The sequence below is a fragment of the Penicillium diatomitis genome, assembly GCF_028827545.1.
Source record: "Penicillium diatomitis strain IBT 30728 chromosome Unknown utg000001l_segment0_segment0, whole genome shotgun sequence".
Taxonomy (NCBI): domain Eukaryota; kingdom Fungi; phylum Ascomycota; class Eurotiomycetes; order Eurotiales; family Aspergillaceae; genus Penicillium; species Penicillium diatomitis.
The window spans coordinates 640,928-668,354 of NW_026623173.1; the positions used below are offsets into that span (position 1 = coordinate 640,928).

The following is a 27,427-nucleotide window of genomic DNA, read 5'->3' on the forward strand; positions in this document are numbered from 1 at the left end:
TTGCGTACCTACCACCCAGAGTACTGCCAGGCTGCGACGCGGCTCGCTCGCAGGCTGAAAGGAGTCACAGGTTCTTGACCTCTCGGCTAATATAGGGCTATAGGAAAGAAGAATGAACCGGAAGGAGAACATTTGATCGCTCGAACAATGCACATAAACTAAATCCCGAGGCCTGCAATGAAATGCCCTGGCTGGCAGGTCGAAAACTCTGCTAATTACAATTGCAATATGATGCCACCGAGAAAACGAAAATAAGTACGGCCGCCACAGCGATTGAACAACAATGAGTGATGTCTAGTAAAGAGTTATGTATAAAAATAGAATGATCCAGCCATTCCGCATAAGCGACATTACAAGGCTGCAATAAAGGGCATGAGTTGTATCACGAGCGAGGGTCTGCATCGTCGCTCCTGTCTTTGCTGCGAGCTTGACCCTGTTCTGTCGGAGATAGACGATCCTCCTGCTCGTTCGGCATGATGAGCTTGGCTTGATCTTGGGAAGTCATTCGCAAGGCACCGCCAAGCCATGCAAGACCGCCACTCCAAGAGTCGCTCAAGCTGCGCAGACGATTACCCTCATGACGTGGGTTCTGCATCGGCGACAGTTGGTCTGTCGTAGGAAGCGCGGACGTGGACCGTCCGGCGTTTGTCGAAGGAACTGCAAGACCCGTGGCGGATTGAAGTCGTGCACCGGCGACGCTCAGTGAATCGCTTGGCTCATCCAATCTAAGATCTTGATCTTGATAGCGGGCCAACTCGGCATCAAAGGTGCCGCTGAGTTGGCGGCGGCGTCCAACGCTCCGTCGCGCGCGGTCTTTCAAAGGACTTCCCTCGCCACGACGGAGGGAATCCGCCACAACGGCACTGAACCCTCCGGAGAGGGTGGGTAAAAGTGGCCCTGGAGAGAATCGATTTGATATTGAGTTGCGAATGGCTCGTCGTGATGGTGTCTCGAGATTGGCCTGGCTCCTTTCGATGTCGATGGCCTGATCGCTTCGCATGGGAGTGGAAGCCCGCCGAAGCTGAGAAAGATTCGGTCGGGAAGTCTGTTCAATACCGGGTGCCGGAGGAAAACGCAAGCTGACAGTTGATACTTGGTGATCGGCAGCCGCTAATGCTAAAGGTCCGTTTTGACAGTATGTTTCAAGGTCAGACGCTGGGGTCACAAGAGCCTCATCCGAGGATTCTGCCCACGGATTGGACATCCGCGAGGGTGGACGGAGTGGGGAGGGATCGTCGAGAAAGCGCCCTGACAGGGGAGATTGGGCAGTTAAAGAGTCATCAGGAGACGACAAAGCTCCTTTAGGTGTAAGTTGATCATCGTCCACGATTTCGAGACCGCGGCTATTCAACGACACCCCGGGAGACTGCACATTGGTTTCCTGCTCGCGATCATTCGCCGATACTGTAGTCGCACGAGAATGTGGGCCAGGCGCGGACAAATCAATGCGATCGTGATAGCGTTCACCGTCCAGAAGGCCGATCCTCTCTTCTTCATCGTCCGTGGAAAAAGTGGAGTCGTCGTCAGAGCGCACGCGGCCGCTGGTGATGAAGTAGACCCCCAGGAACGTGAGAGCACAGCCTCCTATGAACTTGCCGGCTCGAGCTGCCGACATCGACTCAAAATCCCGGTATAGAATTGCGCTGCCTACAATGACTGAGAGTGTAAAGAGGACAAATTGTGTCGGAATCACCTGAGTCGAGTCGAAGCGCTGCAAGGCCCGATTGATGTATCTGATCTGCATGAGCGCGCTAGTGACGAGAACAAAGACGAGCAAGTAGGTGATTGGGAAAGTGATGACGTGCCACAAGGTGAATGACAGCAACGAGGAAACTCCCTTGGTGGAAAGTGCAGTGTAGCCGCCTGGAGTTTGTCAGCCTCGCACGAGATTCATGGTTCTGCTTCTTCAATCTCACCGAATAAGGCCACAAGCCCTACGTCAATCAGAATTGACTGTGATCCGTATGAAAAGCTGGCCCACATGAGAGTGATGATCAGGGATGCAGTCAAGCCCATGTAGAGCTCGAATTCCCAGCGGGTAATCATCATCCAGATCTCGCCAGGGCCAATCTTCTCCTCCGAAGAACTCGCACTGAGTACAACCACAACCGCACCAGCAATGGCGACCAATACGCCCCAGAAATCCCGTTTGCGAAATCGCTCCTTCAAAAGACAGGGGGCGATGACGCAGTTGGAGATCAGGGCGACAACTCCGAGCGGGGAGACGATGGATGCTGGCGCAAAGCCGTACGCGAGAAAGTTTCCTGTCTCGCCTAGGACCATCAACACGATACCCGCCCACCAGTAGGGCGACTGGAGGTATGACTTTCGATTCTCGGGCTCGTCGGTGTGCTCGGACCGGTCAGACGCCTTTGAGCTCCGGCGACCGCCATTTTGATAGCCCTGAGAGGGGCGCGCATTTCTGGGAGGCGCATCGATGTCATCGCTGTAAGGCTCGAACTCCTCATGTTCGCCATGCCTTGACTGATCTCTCGAAGTTCCCGTCCGTGATCCAACAAGACTTTGGCGGCTATCGCTTACGGCAACTGCGTCATATTTCCGGCTTCTGCCAGCCTCACTCCTAGCCTTTCTTTGCTCCCATTCACGAGTGATCCGAATGTGAGCATAGCGTTGAATATTGAGAGCCAACGAGATCAACACGTTCCCGGCCAGAGCAGTCACAATACCAATAAGGGAAGACCATTCCTCCATATTCCCGTGCTTATCGCCATGGCTCTGGGCCTGTACCGGTGAGATCAGATTCAAAGATGGCGCACTGGTTTGATTGGAGTGAGTAGTTCGCGAGGCACTTGCGATGGAAGATGCGATGGTTGACACAGCAATTGAAGTAAGCGACGGCGCTACTAAGCGAAGCTGAGCCGGATCCATCTTTTGCCTCGGTCAAGTAGTAATGAAAGACTCGAGGATCATGTAGTCGTGGTCATGAACTCGCGATCTTTGCTCGAGGCGCTTCAGATCCAACGCTTGTCGACGACAGAACTTGCTCGTGTATGGAAATCAGATTTGTTTGGAGCTGAGTGACACTGGCCTCACAGGGTATGCGAAGACATACTGGGTGCAAGGGGAGGTGTGCTACCTCGTAAACGCGTGAGGAAAGGTGAAAGAACGCACGTCGGCTCTGCGCGGAGATAATCTACTTAGGTAGTCAACTACTGGAGGCCACCCGCGGAGAGAATTGCTATGTCAGCAACTCGTATTTCGTCGGAGCTTCCACTAGTCGACTCCTCCTTGCGCTAAGGCCGTTTGGCAAACCGGAGCGATGCGCCAAGATCAGAAAAAGGCGCAGTTTCGTGCCAACGGAGACACGGTCAAGGCTCAAGCGGTCTGCTGGAGGCTTCCTGGCTGCCCCGTCCGCGTTTGCAAGTGGTGCTTTTCCATTGCAATCGGCGTGGACGCCATTTCGATACTTCCCCATGTGAGGGGCACATTCCACAGCCCAAGCCTAATTGCGCCGAATCGTCATTTATATGTAGATGGTCTTATTGTCCCGTGGCGCCAATGCTAGGTACCTTCCAGCCTTTCCTTCCACTGAACATGTGCTGTACAAGTTTATAGTGTAGAACTGTTGATCAGTTATTAGTAACTTAGTGCTGCTCGAGTTCCAAGATTTCTAGGACGAGCAGTAATTGCGACCGAGGGACCGAGGCCCGCCTTGAGCTGGCTAGTACCGGTAGTGGTACTAGGTAGTAGGTACATTGGCGTGTTTCAATTTTCGCTGTACTCTTCACCGGACACTACCTACCTACATATACTGCAGTAATGGTCAAAGCTCTCAAGGAGAGTGTTTTCTTCGAGCGGAAGTTACTAGCTCCGTTGCTTGTAATAAGCTACACTGATTTTGAGGAAGCCCAAGGTATCCCAAGGCGCGACATGCTGTCTCATATTCTCTTTCCTAGTCAAGATCACCGCCGGGTTCTTTTCTTCTCGGGCCCAGGCTCTTCCTCATCGCTCAACTCCGCGTAGATCGCCTTGGGCTGCGTTTCTTTATAGACGTGTGTGAAAATAGGGTCTTTTTCGGCTTTCTCGGCATATTTGAGAAGCGCCTCCCGAGGATCCTCATCACGCATTGAACTGAGAGGAATGTTTTCTCGAATATGCTTTTCATCCGGCTGGGATTTTGCAAAAGGTGTGACTTGTGGGAGATGAGGACGTCGAGGGTCCCTTGAGCGACCGGATGCCGTCAAGCCGACAGTCGGATGACGGGCAGCAAACGTGGCAGAGCTGTAGTGTGGAACACCATTAGAGCTGACGACTACGGAGTCTCCAGCCAGGCCAGTCGATAGATCTGTTGTCAACGTAGGATTGTCGTCCACGTGGCGACGTTTCGGTGCCTTGGACATGACGAGAGCAGCACCCCTGGTGGACATTGTGGGATTGTAAAGCACATGGGTTTCCGCATTGGCGGAGCCGGTGAGGATCTGATTGAGCTTCTCATGCCAAAGCACACTGACTAATGGTGATCCTGGAGTGACGGGAGTCACCAGCTCGGGCTCAAGTCTGGCAGAATTGAGGATATGCAAGTGACCAGTCTCAGAGCCAACAATGACGTTTGTCGAACTCGGTGAGAACTGAATATTGGAGGTTGGATAACGGAATGATGTAGACGGATGAGTGACAGTAACCAAGGGTGTTTTGAACTTCCGAGTGTCCCACAGCTTGATTGTATCGTCACCTCCCCGGCTGATGATAAGGCGACCGTCGACACTCACGTCGAGGCCGCTGGTCCATGTGTCCCGAGTATGTGCCTCTCGGACCTCACCACTAGGTCGACTGAACGGGCCATTCCCTCCCCACATCACAAGACTACCATCCAAGGCCGCCGCAACTAGAACGTTGGACCCACCCTGTTTAGGTGATGCCCATGCCACAGCGGTGACTTTGGTCCGTCCAGCAGACCCAGCAGCCCTCGACTTGTGCACAATAACTTCTTTTTGTGATCGCCCAACATTGACATCCCAAATCCTCACTGTGCTGTCGGAACCAGCGGTGGCGCATAGATTTCCGTCCGTGGGACACCACGCACCACTTGACACCTCGGACGTATGGCCTTTCGTGTGGTGCGAGTCGCGGAGGTACATATCGCCCTTCGCAAATTCGGTCAAAGTGTCGCCGTCTCGACTGAGGATTCGAGGTTGAGCCGTGGCAGAGACAACCAGCACATGGCCTGGAGAGAGCGGGTTGAACGCAACGTGGTTAACCGCATGGGTATCTTGGGCCGCCGATTGCTTCTTGGCTGAGGGATCAACAGACTTGAATGCGCGAATGGTCGACGGTGTCATAGATGCGAAATCATGGAATTTGAGGGTGCAATCGGTGGATCCTGTAATCAGTCGCCCTCCAGACGGATCCACGGTCATAGTCGTCACAGCCCGATCATGTGTCTTCAGCACTAGCTCATGAGACACGGGAAATTCATCCTCATCATCTTCACTGTCATCGTCGCTGTCATCACCGTCATCATCAGAGTCACTTTCGCTTTTGCTATGCCTGCGCTCTTGTGGTCGCTTTTCATTTGCGACATGGTCAATCGAAGTGCTCGACGCTGTAGTTTCAAGTTCAGCGAGCGGCTTCGATGCGGAGGCCTCTGCTCGCTTCGATCGACTAATTTGAGTTTCGACATCTACTGATTTTTGTTGCTTGCCAAAACCAGATGGGAAGAATTTTTTGAAAGCTTCTTCGTCGAATCCGTCCATGATTGCGGTAACGACTATATTCACGCAAGAGGAACTTCAGGCGCGATTATAGATAAGGTCGCAGGGAGACCCACTTTCAAGCTTGTTTGCATCTTTTGCAGCGCCTCCATGAATCGCGAAACACGCAGTCAAAGATCCCGCCTTTTTGTGCATACTCGGTCATTCAATGCCCCCATGTGATTCGATACCGATGCCCACAGGGTTGAGCAGTATCCAAAGATCGAACTACCTTGACCTGCTGGCAGTGTGGGTTTGTGTTTGTGCTTCTAAGATAATTGAAATGGTTGTGCATAAACTTCTAAATCCTCTACTTGTGATACACATGTCCGTACCACACAGCTAATGATCGGATTTGACTTAAATGTATTGATATGATGTGGTTATCCCACCTACTTCTCGCCAGACGCAGTTTCAGTGCGCTATCACTGGTTAATGAGGATTGTCAGGGTGTCAAAGGATCGATTCGCACACAAATACTCGTCGTCGCTTCTCATTAGAATACACAGGTGATTGTCAAGCTGAAACGCCTTCCGAGAATCCAGCCCATGAGAGACCAGTGGCCTATGTCTACAAGTACAGGCCTTCCACAGGGCCGCCATCCTGCTTCGTCTTCATGATGCGCTCACGGGCTGAGCGGAAGTCGTCCATTTGCACACGCATGCGACGCTCTCGCAAAGCCATGAGACCAGCTTCAGTACAAATCGCCCGAATATCAGCTCCAGACAAATCGTCCTTCTGGTTGATAAATTCATCGAGATCGACATCATCACCAAGTGACATCTTGGAGGTGTGGAGCGTGAAGATCTTCTTCTTGGTGTTTTCTAAAATAGTGTTAGCACATATTCGAAGAGAAATATTTTGTTTCAGGAGGGAAGACGAACGGTCAGGGTTCTCGAAAAGAATCTTTCGATCGATACGACCGGGACGGATCAGAGCGGGATCGAGACTCTCGATCTTATTAGTGGCCATGATGACTTTCACGTCGCCGCGGTCGTCGAAACCATCAAGTTGATTAAGAAGTTCAAGCATGGTGCGCTGAATCTCTCGCTCACCACCAGATGTAGAGTCATAACGCTTGGTACCAATTGCATCAATCTCGTCGATGAAGACGATGGAAGGCGCGTGCTCAGCTGCCACGGTAAATATTTGACGAACCAAGCGGGGACCATCACCAAGGTATTTCTGAATCAACTCAGATCCAACGATACGTAAGAACGTGGCGCTCGTCTGGTTGGCGACAGCCTTAGCCAGAAGTGTCTTTCCAGTACCCGGTGCACCGTACAGAATGACGCCCTTTGGAGGCTTGATACCCATCTCCTCATAAAGCTCCGGGTGAAGGAGCGGCAACTCAACGGATTCCCGAACCTCCTGAATCTGAGACTCTAAACCACCAATGTCGGCGTATGATTCTGTTGGTGCCTTGTCCAGTTTCATCACCGACACAAGGGGATCTGACTCTTCTGTGAGAACACCGACAACTGAGACGGATTTGTGATGCAGCAAAATGCTAGCTCCTGGTTCCAGAAGATCCTTGTCCACGAACGACATGATTGAGACATAATATTCCGGACCCGTCGCACTGGAGACAATAGCATGGTCGTCATCAATCAGTTCCTCCAGGTTACCGACACCCATGGGGCTGCCACGCATGTCGTCGACCCGACTTCGCTCATCAGCGTTCCGGTCGGAGAGCTCCGGATCCTCGGGACGAGCAGAGCCTTGAGCAGCCTGAGCTTTGGCTTTGCGCAAGCGCTCCATGTTCTCAACGTATTCCTCCTCCAGGAGCAGATGGTCGTGCACGCGCTGCATTCGCAGGTATCGTAGCTTGCATCTCGACGTGGGATAGATATCTGGAAGCTTCGATGCAGCACTGGGACCGCCAGCCTTGCGCTTCTTCCGACCGATACGGGTCGTGGGTGGTGGTGGTGGCTCGTACTTGGGTTTATCCTTCTTTATTGTGAATCTGTCAACACCGGGCCAGCAAGGCGCACAAGAGTAGTCCAACATACTTTCTTATCCTTGTCATCACGCCCATCTCCTCCTGGGCCTCCGCCCATGTTTGATTGCTGGTTTCCCTATTTTGACAATGAGCTTGGTATATCCAAAGGGAGCATCGCTTGCAACTCGGAGAGACTGACCATGTTTGTGAATCAGCAGTGAATTAGTCGAATGCAGCAATGGGTGTGTCCAAGGCAAATTTTAGATAATGGGTTTCAACAAGCTTGACCCGCGATATCCTGCGGTGGATGAGTGATGGAAGGGGTGAATAATTGGTGAAGGTGATGAAGTTAATCCCCGGAGATTAGCAAGCTGAGAGCTGTTGCAATCAAGTCACGTGATTTACTTGCGCCTCAGGCCGATAGGATGCGGTCATTGATGCCGTGGCGCCTTACCCTGTGGGGGGCGGTTTGGCCCGTCTCGAACTCACAGGTATTATTAACTATGCAGGCATCTGGAAGATCGTGACTATCTTAGAGCAAATCTGGCAATTCATATCGTGGTATTCCCACAGTGCACTTAGAAATCTGTCTGTCTGATCAACGCCAACTAGCTTGCTCGAATCTTTTTGCTAACTGTTCGAACCTCAGTGATCAGAGCTTTTGCCAAAGTTCAAACTCAGAGCTCTTCTCTATCTGTAAGTCTCTGAACTTGGAGTCCGTCCCATCATCTCTCGCGCCATGAATAGGCGTGTATAGTGACTCCACTATGCAATGGGTCTTGCCAAATCGCTGATATCGGGTATCAATCCAGTAGCTTGAAGGATTGGTACGAGGAGTGAATGCACACTTACTGCTATCAATCTACTGAGCGGGAAAAACTGCTGCTCGCCTTAGTGCATCTTGAACCTGCAGACAATTGCTGCTGTCGTCATCGGGAATGGCTGGCAATCGTACTCGGCGTGTCGCCAAGGAACTGGCCGACATACACGCAGATGTACATTCAATGATCGCAGCAGAGCCTATTGGCAACCAGGATGACATTACACATTTGCGAGGAACCTTTCCTGGCCCACCTGACACGCCTTATGAAGGGGGGATGTATCATGTGGATATCAAGATTCCCACAGATTATCCTTTCAGGCCTCCGACAATGAAGTTTGAGACCAAAGTCTGGCATCCCAACGTTAGCAGTCAAACGGTGAGTTGCCCGGGAATCACTCAAGCTTGAATTGACACTGACTTGCTATAAGGGTGCCATCTGTCTTGATACCTTGTCAAGTGCCTGGTCACCAGTTCTTACCATTAAGTCTGCGTTAATATCTCTCCAGTCATTGCTTAGCACCCCCGAGCCTAAGGATCCACAAGATGCCGAAGTTGCGAATATGATGCTTCAGCGGCCACAAGAATTCCAGCGCATTGCTCGTGAATGGGCGATCATTTATGCAGGTGCTCCATCTTCCGACTCGGGTGACGCTTTGAAGGGAACTGCTGAATCACCTCTGGAGATTGATGATGACTCACAAGCCCAGTAAGTTCTTAGAATTCAGGTAGAAATGGTCTTACATGCAGTGACAAGTTCTAATGTTTACCAGATATGATGGCTACGATGAATTCCTGGTTGATGGCTTCAAAGCAATGGGATTTTCGATTGAGGATGTCGTGCGAGTACTCGCAGATCTTCAAATCAGCCGGCACACCTGTCAACTAGACGATGGCCAGGTCGATGATGTCTGCGCACGGCTGCTTGCAGGTGCTTGAGCTATTATATTTACGTTGCGTTTGCATGGTGGTGTTTGTGGGATTAGTCACGATGCATCATGTCTTTCAAATCCATCAGTCCAGTGCCTGAGAGAATATGTCACGGGAGGAAGAGGTCATAAGTAATGAGAGGATCGTAAGACCTACATAAAATTACATGTATGTCTACAGCAAAAACCTGACTACTGGAATCATAATGGACTCGGTCGAGTCCATAGGTAGCGGGTGGCTGACGACATTTCCTCGCAGTGGACTTCACCTTATCGATAAGCGATTGTAGAACCACTCTTTCATCTCTTGTTCACGATCAATGCGTACTCCACTTCATATTACTTCCATAAATACGCTCGCTTTGTGCTTATGACCAGCTACACTGAACCAAGCTGTCATAGCCTCCTCTTCAGCGTTGAAATTGGGTCTACGATACAAATCAACACTCCTCTAAGTACCTCACTACAGCGGGGATCGTGTCAGATCGTCCGAGGATAAGCTACGTGAGCTCTCAGCCAGCCAAAATGATCGAGGATGACTTTTACCGCGCGTCCTCACAATATCGCTTGTGGTCATACACCGAGACCTCCCTCCAATCTATACGAAGTGCTACGAATCAAATTGCCAGTGACAGAGTGCGTGCCGCGTTACGTCGAGCTCGGGAGCAACATCTATCCAGCACAACATCAGCTGCAGTCGAATCTCAATCTGAAGGTGCCACGGAAGAGAAAAATATCGAATGCTTGACTCCAGATGAGGAACTTGTGCTGGTCAGGTACTACTGTGAGAAGACTGTCGAGCTTGGGGAAACATACAGACCACCTCTTCCCACCAATGTCCGAGTAAGTCTTTGACGAGGCATACCACTCGTGCGATTTCGATAACCTACTACTGCAGCGCACCGCCTGAGAGCTTTGCTAATTTGCGTTCTCCTCACAGGCCACAGCTATTCAGTATTTGCGGCGTTTCTACCTTACGAATTCCCCTATGACATATCATCCCAAATCCATAATGGCCTGCGCGCTCTTCGTCGCCACAAAGACAGACAACCACTACATGTCATTAAGGCAATTCGCCGAGGGAATCCCTGGCGACACCACCCCAGAGGACGTCATTGCCCCCGAATTCCTTTTGATGCAGGGTCTCCGCTTCACATTCGACGTCCGACATCCCTTCCGTGGCCTCGAAGGCGGTGTCATGGAGCTCTCGGCCATTGCCCAAGGCCAAGGTGCAGCCGCACCCCATCTCCCACACCATACCTCTGATAGTCTGAAGCGCGGCATTCTCTCTCTTGCACCGCCGCCTATCGCCTGCGCATCCGTTCATGATCGAATCGGCCGTGCTCACAGTGCTACTCGGGAACTTCTCAAATCCGCCGCCCAAATGACAGACGCCTACTTCCTTTACACGCCATCACAAATCTGGCTGGCGGCTTTGTTGGTCGCCGATCGGCCATTGGCCGAGTTCTATCTCGACACAAAGCTCGGTGGCCCGCTAGACTCGACCAACGTAGGAGCCGATGCTTCTTCCCATCTCCAGAACCCTCTGTACGAGCTTCGTACGAAGCTGTCAAAGGTTTTGATGGATTGTGCGGCGCTCTTGCAGTCTTATACGCCCCTCTCATCGGACCCAGCCCAAATGAAAAGTCTGAAGCGCATCGCCAAGAAGCTGTATCACTGCCAGAATCCCGAAAAGGTGAACTTGAAGCGCGATGTTGCCGCGCCACGATTGAACCCGGCTGTTGACTCGGCGACGCCAATGTCCGAGAGTGAGACAGAGCGTTTGGTGAAGAAGCGGAAAACGGAGTCGCAACAGATCCAGCAAGAAGGACACAGCGTCTTCGGCCCAGAGCTGGTGCCGGACCGGACGAAGCACTAAATTCGAGGTTCCGGGTCATATGCAATCGGTGATCTTAGCATTATCTGCACAACGAGTGCCTCATATTCCCACCAGGCAAATCAGGCTAAATTCAGACGATAAAGTAGAGCAAGCCGAGTACTGTACGAGATAGACAGGAGTCGGACATACTTCTAATGTGCCGGTGTCAAAACTGTAATAAGGATTCTTTATTCATCCGCCCTGAAGAGCAACAGGACTAGTCTCTCTATCAGGTAGAAAGGGCCCGATGATGCGAGCACCGAAAACCACCAAAAAGGCTCAGAACAAAAATCCACGACTATCCGGCGGTGGACCGCCACATCAACGAGAGGGGGAATGAAACTCTGAACAACAGAAAACATGAACATGGAACAATATGTATGCAAGAAATATCAGATGGAAAAACCGTGGACAATAAACCGATCAGCGGCATTCTGCAACACAGAAGCAACTTCGGTGGAAGCAGGCATGAACCTAGTCTAAAAAAACAATTCCAACTTTTCAAAAAAGGCAAGAGGCATTGTAATGCCTTCGATTCACGTCTAGCATTTCGTCGTCATCAAATAAAAGGGCGGGGGGAGAAAGGGGCATTATAGCTCGCGGCGGAGTGAATGACCAGCTTAGACGGCACCAGCCGACACCATCTTGTCACGCAAGTACTTCTTGTAAGCGCCAATGCTTCCGTCCCAGCGACGAACGGTCTTGTTCTCGCAGACAAGAATGTCCTTGGCAATCTTGTCAAGCAGACGGAAGTCGTGAGAGACGACGACGACACCACCGTTGTAGGCGTTGATAGCGTCAGCCAGGGAGTCGATAGTGGGAATGTCGAGACCGTTGGTAGGCTCGTCAAGAAGAATCATGTTGGGAGATTCAATGGCGAGCAGAGCAAACACAATACGGCTCTTCTGACCCTCGGAGAGAGTACCCATGATAGCGGTCTGAGACTCGCCGGACAGACCGTAGCGGCCGAGCTGCTGACGCCAGTACTGGTAATCCTGGGACTTCTCGGGGAACTTGTCACGGACAAACTCAAGAGACGACTTGGTCAAGTCCAGTTGTTCAGCAGAGTGTTGGGAGTACACGCCAAGCTTCAAGTGGGTGTGGCGGCTGACGGTACCAGCGATGGGGCTGAGCTTGCCAGTCATGAGACGGAGCAAAGTAGATTTGCCAACACCGTTGGGACCGACAAGAGCAGTACGCGAGTCCATGTCCACACCGAGGTCGAGATGCTCGTAGAGGGTATCATCCCAGTTGCCAGAGTAGGAGAAGCTCACATCATCGAAAGACATGACGGGAGGGGGCAACTTCTCAACATCGGCGAAACGGAAGGTGAAGACGCGATCGGGGACAACGGGCTGAATGAAACCATCGGCCTCCATCTTGTCCAAGATCTTCTGCCGGGACTTGGCTTGACGGACCAAGTTGGCATATGTACCAGCGGAGGCAATGAACTTCTTGATGTGAGCAATTTCTTCCTGCTGCTTGGTGTAGGCCTTCATCTGGTTGGTCTCCTGCTCAGCACGAGTCTTGTGGTACGAATCGTAGTTACCACCATAGTAGAGGAGGGTCTTCATGCGCATATCAATCATGTTGGTGCAGACACCGTTCAGGAAATCCATGGAGTGAGAGACCAGGACCAGGGTACGGTCCCACTTCTTGAGGTACTCCTCCAGCCACACACAGGCCTCGAGATCCAAGTGAGCAGTGGGGTCATCGAGCAGCAGCAGAGAGGGCTTGACGAAGAGGGCCTTGGCAAGAGCAACACGCATACGCCAGCCACCGGACATGTCCTTGGTCTTCTTGTGGATGGTGACCTTGTTGAAACCAAGACCGGTAAGAATGAGAGAGGCTCGGGTGTGGAAGGTGGAGGGATCCATCTTGTCCATGCGCTGTTGTCGGAAAGCATGTCAGTATGTTTCAGATCGAAATTTCGACCTTGCCGTGAGTGGATCGAATTGTGATCATCTGTCAAGGAATGATATACTTACGTCGTAGAGGTCTTCCAAAATGGGACTGTCGGGACCCTCAACCTCGAGAATCTCCTCGGCCTTCTTCTCCATGGCGTCAAGTTGGGCCTGAGCCTCGTCAACGACCCACTCCAAAGCACCCTTGTCGGTCATCGGGGCACCTTCGTTCAGGAGATACAGGTCGATGTGTTCGGGGAAGGGGAACTCGCGAGTAGCAATGGACTTGAGAAGGGTCGACTTTCCGCAACCGTTCTCACCAAGAAGACCGTAACGACGGCCGAAGTTGAGCTCGAGGGTAGAATCAGTGAAGAGGACCTTTCCGTGGAACACGAGAGAGGCGGAAGTGATCTTGACGTCGCGAGAGGCAGGCAATGAGGACAGCACACCGGTGGTGACACGATCGGACAGACCGTGCTTGTCCATCTGTGAGGTGAGCTTCTCGACATCCTTCATCTTCGCCTCGGTGGTCGCGGGTTGCTCATCGCCGTTGGCAACTTCAGCGACAGCGTCCTCCTTAGTGGACTTCTTGGTCTTTTTGTCGCCAGCTTCGGCGCGCTTCGCCATACGGGCGGCCTTGGAGGCGGAAACCATGTTGACGAAGGGTGTGGGATGAGGGGGTAAAAAAAATAAGGAATTGAGAGATGCGGAGGGAAAGCGAAGAGGATGTCAAAGACAGAGAGGAACGGGGCGATTAGAGGGAAAGAAGGAAAGAGTGATGAGGTACAGAGACGACCCGTATCAGTCTGTGCTGGTCGAAGAGATTGAAAGCAGAGAAAAGGCAAAAAGAGACTGAAGTGGAGCGCCTAGGCGGGGCGAGCAGTAGAGGGGCGAAAAGAAGTCGAATGGAAGTGGAAGTGGGGGGAGAACAACTTTTGTCGAAGCCCTTATCGATTACGGAGGAAGAATGGGCTTCTTATATCGACGGCAATGCGAACACTCAAACGGCAACCCAACTGTTGAAAATTTTTCGCCGAACCAGTCGAGCACTGCGTTGTTCTTGCAGAGCCTTCGACGAATACTTCCCATGGTGAATGAACAAATTTTCGAGGCGGTGGACCACCAAACCCGAAATGCAGCGCCCTGATTTGCTCCGGAGCGGCCAAGGGGGGCTGTTTGAGACGTCACCGCAGTACCGCACAGTTGGTCCTCAAAAATGGTGGCCTTGTGGCCTGAATTCAATGCAGGCCTGAGACAGGCGGCGACAAGGCATAAAGGCATTCAGGCATCACATTTGCCACCTCGTACAACTCAAGGCTCTGGTTGGTGAGAGATAGGCGTCTTCTCAGTGGATCAGTAAGACTTCCTTCCCTATCGATTGTCAAGTGTCAACAATGGAGCCAACGCTGTCACTGGTCACGTCTGAATAGCGTTTCACAACATGGTACTACTAGTGAGTCGTGACTACAGGTGGAAGTACTTAGCGCGATGTTGCCAATCGTACATTTAATCTTATCGATTTACGGCGGTCGCAAGCGCTATAGCAATACATCCATATCGTACCTACTACCAGGACCTAGTATCTACCTAAGCTTATCTTTGCGTCAGCTCGGCTCGACTCTTTTCCCTTGACTTGATTATATTCTTTCGCTGATCTTCTCTAGTACTTCTTTCTCTGTCATTGACAGGTACACTCCTTCTGGAACAAATATTTCACCGCGCTCTATCACCATACGTCGAGGAGTATCTGTCAGACTCTCTTCATAATGGTCTGGAATTGTCGGGGCGGGCTCGCGATGGATGCCCTCCTTCTCTTCGTCTGCAATCTGACTTCGCGACAGCGGATGTGATGTCCACCAATACAGAGGGAATTGCCGCTGTATATTGTTGACAATCAATGCTACCGCCTGCATCAAGATGCAGCCAAGGATCATGACCGGGAACAAGAACCAGCCAAGGCTGGCCATCTGTGCGTTGGTCACTGCTAAAAGAGCCGTGGCTCCGGCCGGGGGGTGAATGGTCTCGGTCAACAACATAGCGGCCGTGGTGAGTGCACAAGCCAGGGCTCCTCCAAGCGACGTGTACTGCTCCGCATTGGGGTTCAAGGCGAAGAGTTTCGAAATGCCGACTCCCACCAAACATGCCCACATTTGACTGAAGAAGGCATTGCGTGGCTGGGCGAAAGGCGATTGAATCGCACAGAACTCGATCACGGCAGCGGCGCCCTGTGATTTATCCCGCATCGCTGGTCAGCAAGATCGAAGCATCATTCGCCATCTCTAGGGTTTGTTCGCAGACTTACGAAACTCCCCACCACCGCGGGTGTGTCTCGCGACTCAAAGGAGGGAATACGCTTCGAAACCTCCGCGATCACGGCGACCCCGCAAAACGCTCCGACCAAGGACCAGAAAGCAATGACTACATTGCCCAAAGGTCGCGGTGGGCGCTCACGGTATCCCAGGAATCGGGATATTGGCCGTGGCAGTCGGTGCAGCCGCGGGGCTGGAAGCCAGGGGTTGATGAACCGGTCAATGTCCACGTGCCATGTCCTCACGTCGGAAAGTTTCATCGGCCCATGAAGGGTATGCGACATGACCTTGACAGTGGCCGCACGAGACGGTCGCTTGAGAGAGAGTTCGAAATACTGTCAGCTTTGGGAGATGGCACCGTGATACCCATCCAGATACGTCTGACTACTTGGCAAATCGACAACTGAGGTGCATCGAAGCTTCTTATTCACGGGAAACAAAAAGACTCAACCTCAGAAGCAATACACATCGAGTAGCAAGCGAAAAGGAGAATTCTACGGGGTTGGACTCAAATGTATTCGAACCGCCTTTAGATCGCTGCTTAATAGCCACGATGTGCCGCTACAGCCGTTGCTGTACACCTCACCATCTCCGCGGAGGAAGGCCTAATAAGGTATGAAAGATCTCTCCACGTCTTGTTCGCAGGTCGCGCGGTTAGAACTCTGCTGCTGACGGGCAACAGTGCACTTGTTGCCGGCGGTCCGCCACTGAGAGGATTTACGTTTGGTAACAGAAACTCCGTTCCTGGTCTAGCGGCTTGGCACTGGTTGATGTCATTTCAATTGCATGGTATTTATGCTCAGCATTGCATTTCTTAGTTCTGTCAACTTATGACTTCAAGCCTTGTCTGCAATTATCTGCCATATTTCCGTGCCACTTCCCTGCCGAACAAGATGTACTGTCCAAGTCTGCCGGGAACGTGGGTGAGGCTCAATAGCAGATGCAGATAGCTTGTCTTTATCATTTAGATTGACGCCACAATCCATTGGTTTTATCAATCCGTCAATGATCTTCTAGGTGATCAGCTATATGCAGAAGGAGTGGGAAACCAAGAACTGGTGCTTGGCCGACTCAGGGTAACAATGTTTTCTTATGAGGTGTTGAGGTGAAAAAAAAGACAAAAGGCATTGGAATTATGTATAAAGCTCTCTTTCCAGGTTCCAGAACAAGCTTATTGGACTAGACCTGCATAGTCTTGCCTGTAGCAGAGCTCTCCCGAGCCAGCTCGATCAAGCGAATGACCTGCGCAGCCTCGGCGCCACTGGCCGGGGAATCTCCCTCGCCGTTCAGAGCGCGGACTAGCTTGCGGTAGTACTCAGTGTATGTAGGCGGCTCAACAGTGGGCACGACTTCCTTGGCCGGCTTGCCGCTCTGCATGGTCGTGAGGGTACCATAGCGCTCGCTGGGTTCACGGCCGTAGCCATTATCTGTGGGTCTGACGCCGGCCTTGAGCTGATCTTCTTGGATGTCAAGGTGGTACTGCAATTGGATTGGAAAGTCAGTGTGCTGAACTTCGATGATCTAGTACAGATAAAGAAGTATATATTGTCAAATCGCACCTTCTTGAAACTTCCCTTGTCACCACGGACCCAGAAGCGCAATTGCTCCTCTTCGGGACTGATGACAGTTGCCTTGGCGGTCACCATAGTGCCATTGGCGTAGTGTAGCAAGACGGTGAAAGAATCTTCGAAGCCAGAAGTGTTCTGCGCCCGCGCGGAACCGATGAACCCCGTCACCCGAGCAGGAAGACCCAAGAGGTGAACGGCCTGGTCGAGCAGGTGAGTGCCCAGGTCGTAGACGGCTGAGCCGCCCGGGATGACCTTGTTCTTCCACTTGTGAGCATCGGCAGACGGCTCCTCGGGACGGTGACGGTCAAAGTGGGTCTCCAATTCGGAGATGCGGCCAAGGGAGCCGTTCTTGATGAGCTTGGACAGGGTGACAAAGTCGGCGTCAAAACGACGGTCTGAGCAGGACGAGGTTATGATTAGTGACACATTCCACCGGCGACGCCAGCCAATTCAGAGGGTGAAAAACATACTCTGATAAACAGCAAGGACCTTGCCCTGCTTCTCAGCGAGAGCAACAAGCTCCTCGGCTTCCTTGTAAGTGGGGGTGAAAGGCTTCTCGCAAACGACTGCCATCCGGTTGGGTCAGCTTCAATCGCATCCTTTCCAGTACAAGCGTAGCAATCGTAATTCGTCGAGGCACGTACCATGTTTGCCCGACTCCAGCGCTTGCTTCACCAGGGTATAATGAGAATCGGGGGCCGTCGTGACAATCACCACATCCACCGCCGAGTCTTGCATTAGCTCGTCGGTTGTGCGGTAGGACTTGACGCCCGGATGATCCTTCTCCGCATCATCGTTGGCTTTCGGGGTGCGCTGGACCACCGCATACAGCTTCAGCTCGGGAATCTGCTCCACAAAGGGGATGTGGAAGATCTTTGCGCTGAAGCCGTAACCAATCACGCCGACATTGTACGTCTTGGGAGCCATGATGTCACAACAGTCGTAACGAGAGACAATCTAGTTGAGTCAGGGCTGCGATGAAAGACCAAAGTGTGTCTTGTTGGGCAGAGACTCACAAGTAGGGAATTGAAACTGGAAATCTGATTGGTAAAATAAGTTCAGAGCATGAAAGATCGGAGCCGACATGGGAAATTATATAACCCCAACTTCCGGCCAACTCCCAAAAGTTCTCCCGCGAGGCGAGTGCGGGGAGGTGACCGTGGAAGGTCCTGGCGACGGCTGTCCGTGGGACCGCCCCACCGAGTCAACGAGGGAGACCACCGAAGTCGAACACCTGTCGTTTGGCGGCTTCTGCCAGTGAAACCCTGCCGGGCCAGAACCAGAACCAGAACCAGAACCCGGCCACTTCCACTCGGCCTCCCGAAAGCCCACATCCCCGGCTCGGCTTCCGCCTTGAACTGGGCAATACTATAAACAACCAATTTTCCACGAGAAATAGATCGGAGCACGGTGTTCCATGTGCTGTCGGATGCTTGCTTAGGCGGATTTCTGATTGCTAATCGGAAATACAACCTCCATCGTCTCTGCAATCATCCATGTTGGTCCAGCCAACAGGAACTCATCACTGTATGAACGGCATCTCTCCGACTGTGCCCGCCGCGATACTAAGACACCCGGGCTGTGCCTTACGCACCACAGCCCTCGATAGGGGTATATCTTAGGTAGCTGCTTTTTGCTTTCTGTTTTCAAAGTTTCAATGGGAGATCCATTCGTAGATTCATAGTTCTATCATGTTTATTGTAGAGCTCGACATTCACTAGCTGGGATTATCGATTATCTAAAAACTTGTGAAGCGAAACCGACACACAAGAAGGCCGTTCCATTACTGGAGGTCTATTTCAAGATCTACAGGTAATCAGGCGAGAATCCAATAAGCAACACAATCTTGCAATCCTTCTCCGAACAGTCTCTCTGCTTTCCGTCTATTCTTTCGACCATCTTTCCAAGCCCCTTTCTCTATCAACCCCCATCATCCAGTGCTTCAATCACCATCTTAAGTCTGCGCATTCAGCCTGGGCAAAAGGCGAAACAAAGTATGGACTGGCTCTAATCATTGACTTAGATCAAAGTCTTCTCGACTTCGGCAATGGTGCCGTTCAAAATGGCACCCGCGTGATGACGAGCAGCCATGCCGTAGGCGAATTGATACCTTAACATAGATTAGTCACCTGCAGAAGACTTGAGGGTTCCCACAGTCTCGAGGTGAGAACTTACTGATCAATAACAGGGAGAATCTCGGTGAGACCGGGCGTAGCGCGCCAGTCACGCATGAGATCACAGACAATAGCGAAAAAGCCCATTAGCGTGACACCGGCCTTCTCCATGCGGCGATTGGCATCCTCGGCGAGCTTGACGTCGAAAGTTCCACTGGCGTCGGTGTTGGCGAAGACCTCGTAGCCTTCGTCAATGAGCGACAGGGCCAGGAAGGCGGTACCTAGATATGAGTGGGTAAGAGAGGTGGGGACTCGCTTTGAAGATAGTTTGATCAACGTACAAACTTCAGTCACAATACCACCGATGATCAATTGCTTCTTACCAAGGGCCTTGACGGCCTTGCGGAAGTCAGCGTTGTCCCAGGCATTGACCTCACCCTGGCGGCGGATAAAGGTAGCATTGGGGTGCATCTCGGTGATCTCCTTCAACAGAAGGCCGTTTGGACCCCCATCGGAGGATGAGGTCAGGATGGTTGGCAGATCAAAGATGTTGCCAATAGCAGAGTGCGCAAGCATGTTGTTGCGGAAGTCGTTGGTGCCAAAGTCACGAACGAGCTGGGCCAGACCAACTTGGTGATCGTTGACCAGGAGAGCCTGAGATATTTTGATGAGTCCTGACGTTGGCTAGATTCCTCTAAGAATCTGGTGACTTACTGCGTTCTCTTTGTCAAGGCGGTTCCATGCCTGAGCGGGGACCGAGATTGCCAGCAGCAGGGCAGTCTGGATGAATTCGGAGAAGTTCATCTTGGCAAAGCTTTTGGGATACCAGAAAGTGAATAGCAAAAGACGACAGGGAGAGAATCTTGAGTGGACTTCCAATTGGAAGCTTGTCTTGAGTCTGGATGAAAAAAAAAATTCTTGGTCAAAGGCGAGGGGATGTCTCTTTTTATATTCCATGAGACATCATGCTCACCCAGCTTACTTCCAGGCTCGTTAAAGATATGTCAGATGGACAATCTGATGCATTCGCTCAAGCCGAGCTTGCCTATGCCGGGGATTATCCCCGTTCACATCGTCTTGGCCGTTGGACAGTGGCCATGGCCATATGCAGATTATCGCCCGTGTGAGGCTCGGCAATGCAAGCATAATGCAGAATCGATACCCGGCGTCAACGGAGCTCCTGATTTAGGGATGATGTTCAATTCCCATTGGTGAGGTTCCTGAGCAAAACATCTCGAGTGTGGATATCTTCAGAAGGTTTTGTTTCTGCATCTCTCGTTTCCTTTCCCTTGTTCGTCCCCCGCTTGCTCTTCTACGACCTGGCTGATTCATGAGGGTCTCTCATGGGGATGAGATGATGCCCTCCCATTACAAGTATGATTCTCCTGGGCTCTGGGTATTTAGCATATCCCTTGCACAGTGAACAGTGATTGTCCTCGCCTTTCAACATTTCAATGAGCTGGCCAACACTAACCCTTCATATTCCATCCTCATGTTCAAGTCTCCACCGGCAACTCCCGTCAGAAGCCTCAACATCCGCAGAGTAGTCTCAGTCTAATCTCAGCTATCGCGTGACACATTACCGACTAATCGGCCCGTCAGCACGTCAAAATAAACGCCAGGTGGAAGCAAGCCCTCGAACTGGTAAGCTGCCGATAGTCTTCTGCACCCTCGGCAATCGGGCGTATTTTCCCCTCTCCTACGAAATGGCTGTTAGTGCTGTGGAGTAATTCGGCTCGAACAGGACCGCAGCAGATTTGATGGTTGTGATGGACAAATTGCTGACGCCAGCTTACCGAATGATGCGGTGCGCGAGACTAAGGCTGGATGGTGACAGAGTTGCTTGGCATGGCAGATATCGCGGCAGGTCAGGTGGTCCTACCTTTGTAAAGAAGCAACAGCCCACGAAGCTGGAAAACTCCAAGAATTTCCGATCTGCCACTGCACTCTAGGTCCCTTTCGTAAGCCTGGGCTCAACCCTCAGGATGAGGTGGGAGGGTGACCCCGGATCATTCAGGCCAGAGCAGTGGAAAGCAAAGAGAAACGCCCGGTGATCATGTTGGGGTCGCGCTGACCTTTGAACACAGGTCTCTACCTAACCGGAAGCATTCCTTTTGACGCTCTACACGGGTCAGATCCAGCAAATTGCTGTGTTAAGAGAGCGATCTGTCGAGCAATGCGAACTCCGACCACTCTTGACGTCTACGGACATGTCCACGAATATACATGTGCAATACCTGATCTCTCTACTATTTCGAGAGAGACACGGCATTGCGTGTGTTCCTACCCAGACGGAAGCGTGATGATAATCAGCGACTTGTCCTAATGGATTGACCAGGTAATGTATGGTGAGTCGGGAAGAAAAGAAATTCGGTGGTCGGCCTGAACTGTCCTGGTTGTTTATTTCATGTTTTATGCCGCCTGGAGGAGGATGTCCCCTACCACGGATTGAGGATGCATTTGTGTTCTGGTCCAGGTCATGCGAATCTGAGAGACTTGCGCCAAACTTCCATAAACGGCGAGGATGATGGATCTGATTGAATCAGCAATTTAAGTAGATGTCGATGCCTCGTCCGCCGGGCGGCCCGGGCTTTCTTGCGAACTCAGTTCCAAGTGCGTCCGGTCTCCGAAGCCTCCACTTGACTTGTCACATGAATTGGACTTTGACGTTTGTTGTTGACACGTGAAGGTTCAATTCTGTCCGAATGTTCATGACATCCCGTGATAATATTTTGAGTGTAGAGTAATGACAGGTTTACTTTGCCTTTGTATTATGATGCATCACGAGGAATGGAATAAAAGATGCAAAAGTGAAGTATATACTGAGGTATGCGTGGGGGTCAATCGCACGGCAATCATTGATGGAGGGGGTTTCTTTCCGCCCCCTACAAAGTCGCCCACTTCTTTGGACCGATTCTATACAGGGATTTGTCCTGTCGGCAAGATGGAGCTTTGAACCTATTCGACGGTGCGAAGTTTGTTCCTCAACACGCCACAATCTTCCATCGTCCAGGGTCGGAGACCTTGCTGCTGAACCCGTGGCTCTGTAGGTTCAGCAGCATTTTCATCACCTCGTGTCTTCCCGTTCCAGTCGCCAGAGTCAACGGCGTCTCCCCTCGGAAATTCTGCGCATACGGATCCACGCAACCCGTGTCGAGCAATCGTTTGACTATTCCAGTATGTCCGCGGTACGCGGCCAGGGACAAGGGGGTCTCGCCTCTGGCAGTTTGGAAGTTCGGGTCGACGCCCGGTGTCGCGAGAAGCAGCCGGACGACCTCTTCGTGGCCGTTCCAGGCGGCAAGGACCAACGGTGTCTCTCCGCCGTAGGTGGGATGATCTGGATTGACGCCCTCTGAACGAAGAAGTAATTGCACAATCTCGGTATGGCCGTTGTTGGCCGCCCACGAAAGAGGCGTCCGATTGCCCTCGGATCGGGCTTGCACGTTGGCTCCTTCACTCAGAGCTTTACGCACCGTCGCCTCGCGTCCTCGTTCGGCCCCCCACAAGAGAGCGGAGCTATGGTCCCTCTCCGCGTTGTATCTGTATAGATGGCGATCGAGCAAATTGTACAGACGAGAGTTGGTCTGCGCCAACCGATGGATGTCTCGCTGCCAGGCCAAGTGACCGGCGATCAAGAGCAGCACCTCATTGGGCAAGCTGAGAAGATCGGTCATGGTGCTTTAGGTGAAATTCCAGCCCGCCCGCTACTGCCGGGAATGAGTTCCGTTGTTGATGTGTCGATCAGGAAACCGCAGTTCAGGTTCAGGAAAGTGTTCACGATGTTCAGGAAAGAGTACAGATCTCATCCATCGTCCTCGTAGCCCCTGGATCAAGGGATGAATTAAATACCCTACCCCGCCCCTGAACGGTTTGCTCAGCGCCGGCTGTCATTCAGGAAAAGACGTTCTATTCAGGGACAAAAGAGGCCCAAGCCTACCCTGAATTGCCGTCCGATTCGATCTTTAGGCTTCCCATGACCGAACTCAAAAGGTCAACTGCACGAGCTGCGCTGGACAACAAGAGGTCTATCCTGGTCCCGGTGCATGTCACCGCAGACCCTGGGAGGCAGCTGAGTGGGCCAGGGCCAGGTCCGGGTACCTTTGCTTGCCACCGCAAGAGAGCTCTGGGAGGACATCCGTCTGATGATTTGTGTATGTAGATACCCAGGGCTGTACTGGTGTACTCTGTACTTCCAACACAAGCCTTGCGAATTTGGAGTCACTCTAGTAGTGAAAGTGAGGCTTTACCTCTATTCATCATGATGTCAAGATGAGTAGAGCCGATGATAGCTTGACAATACCAACTGGTCAAGCTACTGATCTCAGAGCTCCCTTGATCCCAGCACTACCCAGCAGTGAGTCGTGGCGATGCGCTCCAAAAATAGCGACGGCTTGCGATGCTCTGATGTCCCATCGTGGAGTCGTTGGACCGAGGAGGTTCGATTGGACGCCCGACCGTACGGAGGATCGTCTCCAGAGACTTTGATCGGAGACTTGAAGCGGGGAAGAGGTGGGACAGACGAGATGCCACACTGATCTATGAGTATGACAGTGGTGTGTGCCCGCGTGAGGAGCTAATCTCAGTGGACAGTCAGATCATCTGTCAACCCCAGTGAGGGCTGGAAGACCCAAAGCTCCTTGACAAACTCGTCAGACAACTGCACACCAAACAAAATAAAAAGGCACCCAAGCTTTCATTGCACGAGACAGCAGTCGCCACCTGCATAAGTCGACCGATCAATGCGTCTGCCTCCCATGTCGTAGCCATTGACCATCGTCAAGCAATATGCGGTGGCTGGAGCCGATCGTCACTCTCTCCACCAACAACCACAGTACTCACACATACTACTCTCCCTCTCTCTGTCTCTCTCTCTCGTATCTCTCCCTTGCGTACGTACGACTCAGGTAGACCGCTCAAGTCTGCAGCTACCTGTCAACTTGAAAGATTGTTGACATCTCTAAGGCAGATAGGGCTGTGATGTGCCATGACGGTGTTGCAGCCAATGCCCCGCCTCTCTTGTCTGCCTAAGAGACACCGGCGGTGCTACGAGGGCACTTCACCTTCGCCCGCAAAATCTCAAAAAGGCAGAGCTTGGACAGAGGGCATGTCTTCTATCATCTGGCCCCTGGCAAGGATGTTGCTGTCGGCCTTGTTCATCGTTATCGACACCGTCATTTTCATTCTGCTCCTCGTGTTTCCCCGTGCTCGTGCAGCAGTGGGGGGCACACCGATCCCCCACCGAGAGATCGAACACGAAACGATCTTGATATCAGGAATTGAAACCACGACTGGCCTAGTTCTGGCTCGAACATGGCGCGAACGTGGCTTTCGGATAGTGGGCGTTGATGTAGTCGATCCCTATCTGCCCATTCGCCCAGGCGGTGGTATGTCAAAGTCCGTCGCCGCATATTACCAGGTGTCGAAAGACCGCTATGTTTCGCAGATTTTGGACATTGTACTTCGTGAGGAGGTCGCCATATGGATCCCCTGCTCGCCGAAATGCTCCCCCGCGGAAGATGCCGCTGTCAAACAGGTCGTGGAGAGTCGTACCGCCTGCAAAAGCATCACTTTCGACCCCGAGATGACTGCCCTTCTCAGCGACAAGCAATCATTTCGAGAGTTCCTGCTCAGCAAACACATCCCAGTCCCCAGGCATTATCAGGTGAATTCTCGCGACTCGGTCCATAGAATTCTGAACGGCGCACCGACTAAATCATACATTATACGAGAAATCGGCCCACGTGCGAAAAGACGTGGCATCACTCTACCAGGGCGAACACTTAGCAGCACTTACACCACGGTCAGCGAATTGTCCATTTCGAAGGACTCCCCGTGGACAATGGATCAGCAGACTCGACTGGGCGTGTTATGGGCCGACTTTCTGGTCATTCGTGGTCGTGTCTTCTCCTATCATTTGTGGACAGAGGAGAGGTGGGCGTATCACCAGAAAGCCTTGCATCTGCATCAGGCGCTGGCGAGCAGGGCGCTCCGCATCATCCAGCAAATGACCTCACAAGAGGGCGAACGAATGACGGGACATTTATCCGTGAAATTCCTGGTCGACGAGGAGATCGAGCCCACATCTGTTCGTTACTTACTATACGTTTCCGACTGCGTTTCTGGCGCTCGAGCTGCAGAGAAGATTGTGCGTCATACACAATGGCCTACTGAGGGCTACCTTGCCGTTCTGAGACCTGTCTTGGTCCTCGAGGGACCGATAACACAGTCAGACTCGCGTGACCCATGGATTTTCGGAGCACAATCACTAGACGTTCTGGCCGAGTGGTGTCTTACATGCATTCTGCGTGCGCATGATGACCAGGAGAGATTCCAGGAACGGTTCCAAATCGAGATCGGTCCGTATCTCTTCTGGAAGAATACAGACCTATCAGCTGAAGATCCTCTCCCTTGGTGGTGGGATTTGCACGTCTATCGACCCCTGTGTGAGCTCTGGACGCTTGCGAAGCAAGTTAGAACCCTCATCGGACGCCGTGTCTCATCCATCGACGCGATAGTGACAAGATCATGATTCTCATAAGACCAAACTCGACATACGAGACTCATAGGAATGGTCTCGCTGGGCGAGATCTTCGTCCAGACGGCTGGCCCTGCAGCAATACTTTTCTATGCAGCACTTGTGCAATTCATCGACCTCAGGCTGGAGTTAGACAACAAAGTATACGTGCCACTTGCGACAGTTTCAGTAGACGAGAGGTTGATGTTTCAGTCTATGCAATATTGGGGTCTTTTTACACAGCGTTGATCACAAAAGGGCTCTCTTCCATGACTTCTACATCGTTGCCATGAGAAAATTTGGCTCATTAGGAGAAGCGATGAGTTGAATGTGGCAACCCTCTGGTTCAAGAGTATACTATCTCGCAACCGTGACACATCAGATCTGAAACACCCCGCAAACACGAGCAACTCCGAGGCAGTCATCCGTTATGGATCATCTAAACAGAGCAGACTGCTGTGTCGCAGAGAGAGAGGAGGGAGAGAGAGAGAGAGAGAGAGAGAGAGAGAGAGAGAGAGAGAGAGAGAGAGAGAGAGAGAGAGAGAGAGAGAGAGAGAGAGAGAGAGAGAGAAAGAGAGAGAGGGAGACCAAAAACATCTGTGTCTGTCCACCTTGCAATGCATTGTGCCAGCTCATGCACGTAAGAAGCGTCACTGGACAAGGTGCTTGTTGGTCGTGAATGATCGAAGTATCCCACCGTACACTTGATGTAGAAACTCAGTGCTTGAAGCAACATTCTTGATGCCATGTGCGTCTTCGAGCTTTGATACCCATTTTTTGTGTCGCACGAGTACCATATTTCCTACCTGATCCATGTTTTGGAGCAGATGGAGCTAGCCATATTATCCATCGCCTTTTGCGACCGACACGGCCTTCCCTGAATTTAACATTGTGAGACCTACAGCGGTCTAAAGGCACAGGAAGCAGCACGAGATCGGAACGGGTTGGGGAGATGAAGAAGGGAAAACCTGCCCACGCAGGGGAAAACCTCCAATCCTCTCAACACTAGGCAACAGCTGGTCCTGGCCATGCAAACCACGTAGCACCGAGGGAGAAACTCTATCAAACATAAGATCGCGTACTTGATTATCAACGACTCTCATTTGAGAGCAACAAAGGCCTTTTTTTTTCAAAATTCGCACTAGGCGTACCATATATACATCGAGCGAAAGGAAGCAGTGTCGTGTACCTCCAAGATGGTACTGTACTCCTAGTACTACTAGTCTACTACAGCCTACTGCCTAGCAGTGAAAGACCACAGACGTGAAAGTGGGCCGTGGCAATGCGCCGGGCGTGGCTGAAATGGGCTGAAAATAGAACAACAGCCGACGGCGACGGGCTGTCGCCTGGGCGATGATCATCAGGCCCAGAACCAGCACAGCACATATTCGGGGCACCTCAAGCTCAGGAGCATCCGTCATTCATCTCATCTTCTCCTTGTGCCGTGTCTACGAATTCACGAGTTCCCAATCTCCGTTCAACTTTTCCCCAACGAGGTAAGACAATCTGAAGCTGGGTCGTTTGGCCGTTGCTGCCAAGGCAGCGTGTGGACAGCACCAACCCCAATTGACGTCGTTAGGCAAACCCCAGAAGAGGCCCGCCAGGCAATCTTTCCAATTCGAACAACCTTCCGACCGTGGCACTCCGCCTGTCAACTTCTCCCGAACATAACTCCAGACATTCCTGCCGTCATTTTTGGGCCATCGACGCGACTTCGCTGCTGAGGAACCTATCTCT

General features: G+C 51.9%; 11 protein-coding genes across 11 annotated transcripts; 3 read left to right on the top strand and 8 right to left on the bottom strand.

The window, feature by feature from the left end:
- Positions 1-382: 382 nt before the first annotated feature.
- Positions 383-2,889, bottom strand: N7539_000184 (DUF803 domain membrane protein; the record flags this gene model as incomplete). Its single annotated transcript, XM_056929788.1, has 2 exons — positions 383-1,863; positions 1,917-2,889. The coding sequence occupies 2 exons, from the start codon at positions 2,887-2,889 to the stop codon at positions 383-385; spliced, it is 2,454 nt and encodes an 817-aa protein (XP_056794081.1).
- A 1,034-nt stretch (positions 2,890-3,923) lies between these two features.
- On the bottom strand, positions 3,924-5,714 carry N7539_000185 (WD40 repeat domain-containing protein; the record flags this gene model as incomplete). The annotated part of the gene is made up of 1 exon (XM_056929789.1): positions 3,924-5,714. One exon carries the CDS (start codon positions 5,712-5,714, stop codon positions 3,924-3,926), a length of 1,791 nt encoding a protein of 596 aa, XP_056794082.1.
- Positions 5,715-6,281: 567 nt separating this feature from the next.
- On the bottom strand, positions 6,282-7,771 carry N7539_000186 (proteasome regulatory particle base subunit RPT2; the record flags this gene model as incomplete). Its single annotated transcript, XM_056929790.1, has 2 exons — positions 6,282-7,664; positions 7,724-7,771. 2 exons carry the CDS (start codon positions 7,769-7,771, stop codon positions 6,282-6,284), a joined length of 1,431 nt encoding a protein of 476 aa, XP_056794083.1.
- Positions 7,772-8,591: 820 nt separating this feature from the next.
- N7539_000187 (E2 ubiquitin-conjugating protein UBC1) lies at positions 8,592-9,412 on the top strand (the record flags this gene model as incomplete). Its single annotated transcript, XM_056929791.1, has 3 exons — positions 8,592-8,852; positions 8,905-9,182; positions 9,247-9,412. 3 exons carry the CDS (start codon positions 8,592-8,594, stop codon positions 9,410-9,412), a joined length of 705 nt encoding a protein of 234 aa, XP_056794084.1.
- A 515-nt stretch (positions 9,413-9,927) lies between these two features.
- Positions 9,928-11,281, top strand: N7539_000188 (TFIIH complex kinase subunit CCL1; the record flags this gene model as incomplete). The annotated part of the gene is made up of 2 exons (XM_056929792.1): positions 9,928-10,245; positions 10,343-11,281. 2 exons carry the CDS (start codon positions 9,928-9,930, stop codon positions 11,279-11,281), a joined length of 1,257 nt encoding a protein of 418 aa, XP_056794085.1.
- Positions 11,282-11,901: 620 nt separating this feature from the next.
- On the bottom strand, positions 11,902-13,839 carry N7539_000189 (ATP-binding cassette family ATPase ARB1; the record flags this gene model as incomplete). The annotated part of the gene is made up of 2 exons (XM_056929793.1): positions 11,902-13,170; positions 13,270-13,839. The coding sequence occupies 2 exons, from the start codon at positions 13,837-13,839 to the stop codon at positions 11,902-11,904; spliced, it is 1,839 nt and encodes a 612-aa protein (XP_056794086.1).
- A 983-nt stretch (positions 13,840-14,822) lies between these two features.
- On the bottom strand, positions 14,823-15,778 carry N7539_000190 (HPP family protein; the record flags this gene model as incomplete). The annotated part of the gene is made up of 2 exons (XM_056929794.1): positions 14,823-15,410; positions 15,488-15,778. 2 exons carry the CDS (start codon positions 15,776-15,778, stop codon positions 14,823-14,825), a joined length of 879 nt encoding a protein of 292 aa, XP_056794087.1.
- An 895-nt stretch (positions 15,779-16,673) lies between these two features.
- Positions 16,674-17,989, bottom strand: N7539_000191 (putative NAD binding Rossmann fold oxidoreductase; the record flags this gene model as incomplete). Its single annotated transcript, XM_056929795.1, has 4 exons — positions 16,674-16,973; positions 17,054-17,457; positions 17,533-17,628; positions 17,707-17,989. 4 exons carry the CDS (start codon positions 17,987-17,989, stop codon positions 16,674-16,676), a joined length of 1,083 nt encoding a protein of 360 aa, XP_056794088.1.
- A 1,092-nt stretch (positions 17,990-19,081) lies between these two features.
- Positions 19,082-19,980, bottom strand: N7539_000192 (putative isochorismatase family hydrolase; the record flags this gene model as incomplete). The annotated part of the gene is made up of 4 exons (XM_056929796.1): positions 19,082-19,172; positions 19,238-19,457; positions 19,518-19,830; positions 19,891-19,980. 4 exons carry the CDS (start codon positions 19,978-19,980, stop codon positions 19,082-19,084), a joined length of 714 nt encoding a protein of 237 aa, XP_056794089.1.
- Positions 19,981-22,160: 2,180 nt separating this feature from the next.
- On the bottom strand, positions 22,161-22,850 carry N7539_000193 (uncharacterized protein; the record flags this gene model as incomplete). The annotated part of the gene is made up of 1 exon (XM_056929797.1): positions 22,161-22,850. The coding sequence occupies one exon, from the start codon at positions 22,848-22,850 to the stop codon at positions 22,161-22,163; it is 690 nt and encodes a 229-aa protein (XP_056794090.1).
- A 1,460-nt stretch (positions 22,851-24,310) lies between these two features.
- N7539_000194 (uncharacterized protein) lies at positions 24,311-25,705 on the top strand (the record flags this gene model as incomplete). Its single annotated transcript, XM_056929798.1, has 1 exon — positions 24,311-25,705. The coding sequence occupies one exon, from the start codon at positions 24,311-24,313 to the stop codon at positions 25,703-25,705; it is 1,395 nt and encodes a 464-aa protein (XP_056794091.1).
- Between the last annotated feature and the right edge of the window lie 1,722 nt (positions 25,706-27,427).